The 7,153-nt window shown below is 57.8% G+C and overlaps 1 protein-coding gene across 1 annotated transcript in view; it reads left to right on the top strand.

Annotated features, from left to right (window-relative positions):
- Nucleotides 1-371: 371 nt before the first annotated feature.
- Nucleotides 372-7,153, top strand: part of LOC104159930 (chromodomain-helicase-DNA-binding protein 6-like) — a gene marked incomplete at both ends in the record, with an annotated part of 25,709 nt that continues 18,927 nt past the window's right edge. Inside the window, 3 exons of the mRNA XM_009697958.1 lie at nucleotides 372-871; nucleotides 5,066-5,204; nucleotides 5,781-5,930. Of these exons, the coding sequence (XP_009696260.1) occupies nucleotides 372-871; nucleotides 5,066-5,204; nucleotides 5,781-5,930 (789 nt within the window). The remainder of the gene's footprint in view (nucleotides 872-5,065; nucleotides 5,205-5,780; nucleotides 5,931-7,153) is intronic.

Genomic DNA, 7,153 nt, shown 5'->3' with positions numbered 1-7,153 from the left:
TGGCCTTGGATGCCTGGATCACTCTGGGTCTCAGCAGAGCAGGGTGTGGAGCGTGCAGTCAAAGGCAGGACTGTGCTTGGGGGCACAGCAGAAGGGCCAGCCGCCTCTGCTCTGGACCTGCATGGGCTGGTGGGGCTCTGAAAGGCCTCTCTAACCTGTCGGCCTCCATTGGGCAGGGAAGGGGGGTCCTCCCGTTTGAGCTGCTTCTGCATGTGGTGGCCATTAGCTATAGTCCTCTGTGTGTCGAGGGACGTTGCTTGCACTGCGCCCATGTGATTAGAGCCTCTCTGGGGCTGCAGTTCCCCCTAGAGTGCCTGCTATTTTTATATGTGGCATTTGCTTCACACACCACCTTTCTGTTCTCTCTGCAGCCGCCAAGCTTAAAAGCGCTGAGCCGCTCCCCAATGTCGGATGCCTGGGAGTGCAAGGCGCAGGACCCCTTTGCCAGCAGCGAGGAGCAGGACGAGGTGCCCTACCAGGTGACAGTGACGGACACGGACACAGGTGGCCAGTGCCAGTGCCCAGAAGAGGAGCCCAATGGGGTTCCCCAGAAGCGGACGAGCACCCAAAACGGGATGCAGGACAGTGGGGGTGGGGGCACGGGAGTGAAGAAGAAACGGAAGAAAAAGGATCTGGGAGAGCAGGAAGGTGGAGAAAAAGCAGCTGTGGAGGTGAAACCAAAGAGGCGGAGAGAGCCTAAAGAACCAAAAGAGCCTAAAAAGGCTAAGGAGCCCAAGAAGCCGAAGGAGCCCAAGCAGAGAGAGGTGGCCAAGAAGCCCCGGAAACCTCGGGAACCCAAAGCTCCCAAGGAGCCTAAAGACAAGAAGAGCAACTCTGAGCCTGCCCCCAGAACAAGACCCAAGAAGAGCAGGTGGGTGGTGGTGTGACCTTGTCTCTGTGTCCAGTCTGGACAAGGCTGTGGGCTCGCAGGAGCTTTGGGCCAAGAGGGCCGCACTGGGCCACTACGTTGCAGTGGGGGTGGGCTCCTCATGCTGAAAGCTGGACGTACTGGTTGGGAGGCCAGGACGAGCTCTCCGGCCACGCAGAGGCAGGACAGGTGGGTGCCCTTTTGGGGATGAGGCCCTGTGAGACCCCAGATGTAGAAGAGGACCAATGGGTCTTGGCCTGTCCTTGGCCTGGCGTTTGTGCTGAGTGTCCTGGGCGCCAGAGGGACCTTAGGGAGGTATCTCACCAGGACAGTGAGGTGCTGTGTGGCAGAAGGCCTGTCATACCTGTTTTGAGGCCTGGGCAGAGGGTACGTGAGTGAGATGAACCTGACCTTGGGCTCTCAGTGCAAGTGAGGGTCTCTGCATGTCTGGGGGCCGACAGCCTGCCTTCCCTCGGCTCAGGTTTGGGAGGATGGTGGAGCACATACCCTGTCATCTCCCTCTCCTGGGCAGCAGGACCTGTCCCTCCCTTGCAGCTGTGGAGCTGTACAGGCAGCCAAGGCCGGCAGTGAGGGGAGGCCTGAGGACTCCCTTGTACTGCACAGGCCAATACCATCGCCTCTGGTAATTCCTCATCCTTTTAATTAACAGGCTGATTAACCAGAAGCTCTGATTTCTTAGCTCTGATTTCTTTTTAACTGGGAATATGTGCAGATAGCAGAGCAGGTCTCAGCAGCACCAGCGTCATTTGGTTTACTGTCATGAACTGATGAGAATGTGTTTTTTGGAGAATCCTGTACAAAGCAGGCCTGTCAATTGGAGCAGCAGTGGAAATAATCCATAGGATACATATATTTCTACTGTAAACAGTGTTAGTACAGGACCCAACTGGGAATTCTTCAGCAAAACCTTTCTTTGTTAGAAAACACCAGTTTGGTAGAGCTTCTCAAGGGCACTTTCCTGGAAATGGTCACCAGAATGGGTGTCCCAGGGTCTGTGGGGTCTTCCCACCTCTCTCCCACCGTGACTGCCCACAGGACGCGTGTGCAGGGTAAGGACCAAGCCCCAAGTCTTCCACAGCCCTACTCCTTTGGAGCTTGCTGACAGGCGGATCCTGGAGAGACCGGAGCTGTGGAGCTGGCCATGGCTGGTGGTGAACAGAAGAAGGTGTGGGGCAGCAAAGCCCCCACACCAGGCTGGCGGGGAGCTCAGCAGGGCAAGAGCTGGGCGCCTTGTCCCCAGCAGGTACCTGAGATGTGCAGTGCTGTCAGTTCTGGTCTTCCTCATGCCTAGGGCTCTGTGCACGAGGAAGCCAAGCCCTTTTGTCATCATGGGCTGGTGAGCTGGAGCAGATGGGGATGGACAGATCAAGCAGACAGTGCCAGGAGGGTGAGAGAAGGGCTCCTCAAGGCCCCGAGGAAGGTTGCAGTGGAGGGACTGGAGGTGGAGAGGGAAGGAGAGCAGCTGCAGGCAAAGAAGGGAAGGATGACGCCCATGTAAAGGCAGCATTGGGCACCGAGGAGAATCCTGGGATGAGGGATGCAGCTAGCAGCTTTTCCTAATGACATCCCTGCTCCACCAGGAAGAAACTACCATATGGGCAATTCACAGAGGTCCACCCCTGTGGTGGGACCTTGGGGACCAGACCAAAGCAGAGGAAACCTGGGGGAGAGCGGTCCGTGGAGGCTTGGGCTCCTGGAGGCACTCATGGCTCTTGTCCAGGAGCTTGTGGCCACTGTGGCAGGTCCCTTGGCTGCCAGCAGCCCATGACAGTGCAACCTGCTGTGGGTGGCTGGTGGGCAGGTCACTCTGCTAGACATGGGGATTGTGGCGGAGTAACCCCAGCTGCGGAGCTGGAGACCCTGGTCCCTCCTGCAAAGGCATGGCGGGGTCTGGGGGTACCAGGAGAGGGGCTGAAGGGGGATCTGCTTATGGTGCTGGGGGCCAACGTGCAGAGCCCTGATGAAGGAGTCACTTCATGCAAAAAAGACCAACTAATACAACTCTGTAACACATCACGCAGCCGAAAGAAACCATGCGTGGGAGTCTGGGAGTGCCACAAAGCTCTCTGCTTTCCTGATGCCCTGTCCCAGTGGAGCCTGAGCCTGTGGTGCTTCCTCCCGCTCACATGCACCTTCCAGGAGGACCTAGATCCACCCCTGCTGCTTGGAAAGTCCAGCCCATGGGTCTTCCTTGCAGCTTTCCACCCTCCGCAGCCCCTCCTTGAGCCTCCTCTTGGACTGTTGCCTTGGCCTCTGGGTCAGCCACCAGCAAACCCACCCGTGGGAGGAATGGAGGCACCCATGGGTGTCAAGGTGGAAGCTCTGCAGGGAACAGGGCTGTGTGTGTCCCTGTGCCTACTGCCCAGGATGGAGACAGGGAGGTGGGCTGGAGGCCCCTGGCAGCACAGGGAGGGAGAGACGAGCGGCAGGCAGGGTAAGCACTCCGTGCGGATGAAATGATTGCTGGGAGTCCTCTAAGTGGCAGATAATGGTGGCATAATTTCTTCTAAATTATTTCTAATCATAGCCAACTACTGGTTCATGAATGAAGCAGTTGTTAACTGTGACTTACAAATCAATACCTTGGGAGTTATTGCTCGGGTGGAAGCGGTGCTCACAGTGCATTTTCAGGGCCTCTAATTGAAGTGCGGGTGCACGGGCAGGGCATTTTCGGCCTGAACAGCAGATTTTTAACTGCTTGTTTTTTGCCAGTCCCAGGCAAGCAGTGATTTTTCTCATGAAACGGGAGTAAAACATCAACATGGCTTTGGAACTAATTGTTCCTCTGCCTCTGTGCAGGTCTGGGATGTGGAAGGGATGGATGGCGGGGCTCTGAGTGAGGAAGGGGACGTCGCTTAGCCCAGGGACAGGCACCAGCTCTTTGAAATCTTTCCCTCAGCAGTGTTCCTTGCAGAGTGTAAGGATGGATGGGCACGTCGGGAATGTTTGTTTCTTACCCTGGTGCTTCCTGAGCACGTTTCCTTGAGCAGGCAGGTTGTTGTGCCGGGGGCGGGGGCGGGTGGCCCTGACCCTGAGAGTGTGCTGCAGGGCTGGGCTGCGTCTTGTGTTTGCAGGAAGGTGGTGGGAATCACCAGGAGCAGGACTCAAATCCCCTCCGTGACTTGAGCACGGAGGACAGTTGCCTGGTGGGACAAAGCCTCCCGGCAGGCCCTTGGAGGCAGCAGTGACCGCCATGGTGGGCCGTTGCACCGGTGGGAGTCTGGGACCTGCATCCTCCCCATGTTCGTGGCAATTACAGGGCGTAACTCCCTCCGGCTGAAGGCACAGGCCAGTATCTGCTCAGCCGCCGTCTTGGGAGGGGACTCAGTGCTGTGGCTTAGGGAAGACAAACCACAAGCTAGAGCAGCTTCTGCCTCCACGCTGGTGTAAAGGTTTACCGGGGTCTGGCAGGACTCTGCGGCACACGGGGAAGTTGGCCGGCAGGATGGCCGACGCTTCTCAGACTGGGCTAGAAGGTTTGTCTCTGGGGTGCCAGGACATGGGTTGCCCATGGAGCTGCTGAACTTTCGTCGGCACAAGACATGTTTGTGAGTGCTCTGCTCGGAGCAGGCACCTCGTTGCCCTGGCCTGCTGGGGTTGGCAGTGGGGAGATCCTCCTTGTGCCTGCGCTGGATGTAGGTCCCTGTCTTGGTCTCCCAGTGGGGGCAGAGGCTGCCACGCACTCGTGCAGGTCCTCCTTTCACTGTAGAGACTTCATGGTCTGAGGAAGGGGGTCACCCTGCCTGGAGGGGAAAGGCTGGCCTGGTTCCTCCTGGCTCATCACCACGCCTGAGCCGCTATCCAGAGCATCCTGACCTCATGCATCCGGGCTCCTCATGATGAAGGAGCAGTGAGGGCTGGCCATGAGCTGAACCCCATCTCCTACAGCCCCTGTGGGGCTGTTCCCCTGGCTGGTGGAAGCCTCCAACCCCTTTCTGCCCCACAGCAGGCCGAGGCAGGGGGACCCCCTCATCCCAGTGTACTGGAATTGGATGGAGAAACACTTGATGGTGATTAATGAGCACCACCAACTGGGCATCCCCAATGCTGGAGGAGACTGCAGGAGCCTTGAGGTGCCTCTAGGTGATCCAGTGGGAACAGAGCCCTGTGTGGGTGTCTGCTGGCTCTCGCCTGGGATCCCTAGGACAAGATCTAACCATCAGTCTGTCTTGGCAGCAAGGACACCCCGGTGGAGAAGAAGAAGAAAGGGAAGAGGAAAAATGAGATACCAGTGGACAGTTTGGATTTGGATCAGGATCTCCTGAGCCCATCCGTGCAGAGCCCAGAGGAGTCTGCAGAGTCAGCCGACAGCCAGGTATGTCTGAAGCCCTCGGCTGGCTGCTAGTGGGGAAATCCTGGCTGCCTTTGACTGGGAGAAGAGCTGGGCCCCGGTGCGCAGCGATCAGAGAGCGCTTTCAGCAGTGTGGCTGGTAGACCCCAGCCCTGGAGCCGAGGTCTGTCATCCACACTGCTTAAAGTCAGCTGGCGGCCCTGGGTTGGGTGCATGCTGCTGCTCTGGGCACTGCCCGTCCCTCAACCTTGAGTGTCCCTCTCCCCCATGGCTCCTGACAACTCCCCTTTCCTGGCACAGTACGGGGAGGCAGGTTGGGCTCGCAGGGCTGGAGAGCTGCTCGTGCCTCTGCAGGATCCTCTCCTTCAGGTCTTGGGTACTGATGGGGCTGTGTGGGTCAGGCGTTGATGGAGACCTCGGCACCGCAGTGGTGGGTTTACCTCCAAGGGCTGCCTGTTCTTCCCATCGCCTCCATCCCACTGGGTCGGGGGTGGGCTGGAGATCAGGCAGCCCTGGGGCTTTCTCTCCTCTGTTCAAGCAAGGAGGAGGTACTTGGTCTGCCCATCTCCCCCGTGACTGCTTTTTTCATCCCATACACAGAAACGCCGCTCAGGACGGCAAGTGAAGAGGAGGAAGTACAACGAGGACCTAGATTTCAAGGTGGTGGATGATGATGGCGAGACAATAGCCGTGCTGGGAGCTGGGCGAACCTCCGCGCTCTCTGCCTCTACTCTGGCATGGCAGGCAGAGGTAGGGCTGGATGTGGGACTGGGGTGATCGGGCCTCCTGCCTCCCACAGGGTGTCCCAAGGGTGTCAGTGCTGAGATTTGAGGAAGTGGGGCATCCCAGCAAAAGGAAGAGGTGAGAGTGTGCCTATCTGGGAGGGTGCAGGCTGGCAGTGCAGGGACTGTGAGTGCAGAAAGACATGGGCAAGAGACGTGCAGGTCCAGCTTTTCTCCTCCTGTTTGGAGACTGAGGCCCCAGTAACATGTCGTGTAGCTGGACATGTCCCTGAAGGCATGACCTACCCACTGCCCATGCCCACCTTTGCCTCCTGTCTCTGTAGCTCCTGTCCGTGAGGTTAGTCTATTATTTTGGCTCTGCCAGCCAAGGGCTTTGTAGGTGCCAGAACATCATTTTCTGCCCACATTGCTGCTCTCCATCAGTGCCTCGGAGTGTAGAGATACCCAGCCTGACACCTGCCAGCCAAGCTGATCTGCTGGGCAGCACAGTAGGGACCTAGGCAGCGTGGCAGGGATGATCTGGTGTCATTGCAGTTTGGGCCTTGCTGCCCTGCCTCCTCTGCCCACTGGTTCAGCACTGGCTCCTGGTGGATGCTGACAGCTTGTTCCTGCTGGTCTGTATGTTGGATCCTGCAGCTCATTCCCTCTCTCTGGTTGCTAACAAAGCTGCCAGATATTAATAATGGTCAGTAGTTGTTTTTGTAGTGTCCCGTGTCCCCCTCTAGTCCCCTCTTCACAAGGCTTTGGTGTGAGTATTAGTCAGCTCTGTTGTTAAGCCAGTAAATAAGACCTGGCCTGATGTTCCCTGCCTCACCCGGAGGCTGCTGCACACCCACGGGAGTTGCTGCCCGTGCTGCTTCAGCAGCTGCCTGGGGCCATGTCCCAGCTGGGCTCCTGGCAGTGACCTCCAACTGAGATTTTCAAAACAGCTGGTGGGAATAGGTTGCCTTTGACACGTGTCCATGCTGCCACCCTGCTCTTCTCTTAGTCTTGGACTTCCACCTCAATTTGTCCTGCTCCAGATGAATTACTGAGGCTGGTGTCTGACGGCAGCAAGGCTTTCTGCAGAGTGGCTGCTCTGGGCTCCTGCCAGCAGGCTTGGCCGGACCTGGCCATGGCTGGCCCCAGGGTCAGAACTGACCTGACAGGGCAAGATGGGAGTGCTGCGGCCTCAGGGCTGCTCTCCTCATTGCCTGGACTTGCAGCTTTCCACCTGAATCCTGGACACGT

This window comes from Cariama cristata, unplaced genomic scaffold (assembly GCF_000690535.1).
Source record: "Cariama cristata isolate BGI_N322 unplaced genomic scaffold, ASM69053v1 scaffold31843, whole genome shotgun sequence".
Taxonomy (NCBI): Eukaryota; Metazoa; Chordata; class Aves; order Cariamiformes; family Cariamidae; genus Cariama; species Cariama cristata.
Note: the sequence above shows the minus strand (reverse complement) of the source record. Positions and strands in the feature narration are given on the sequence as shown.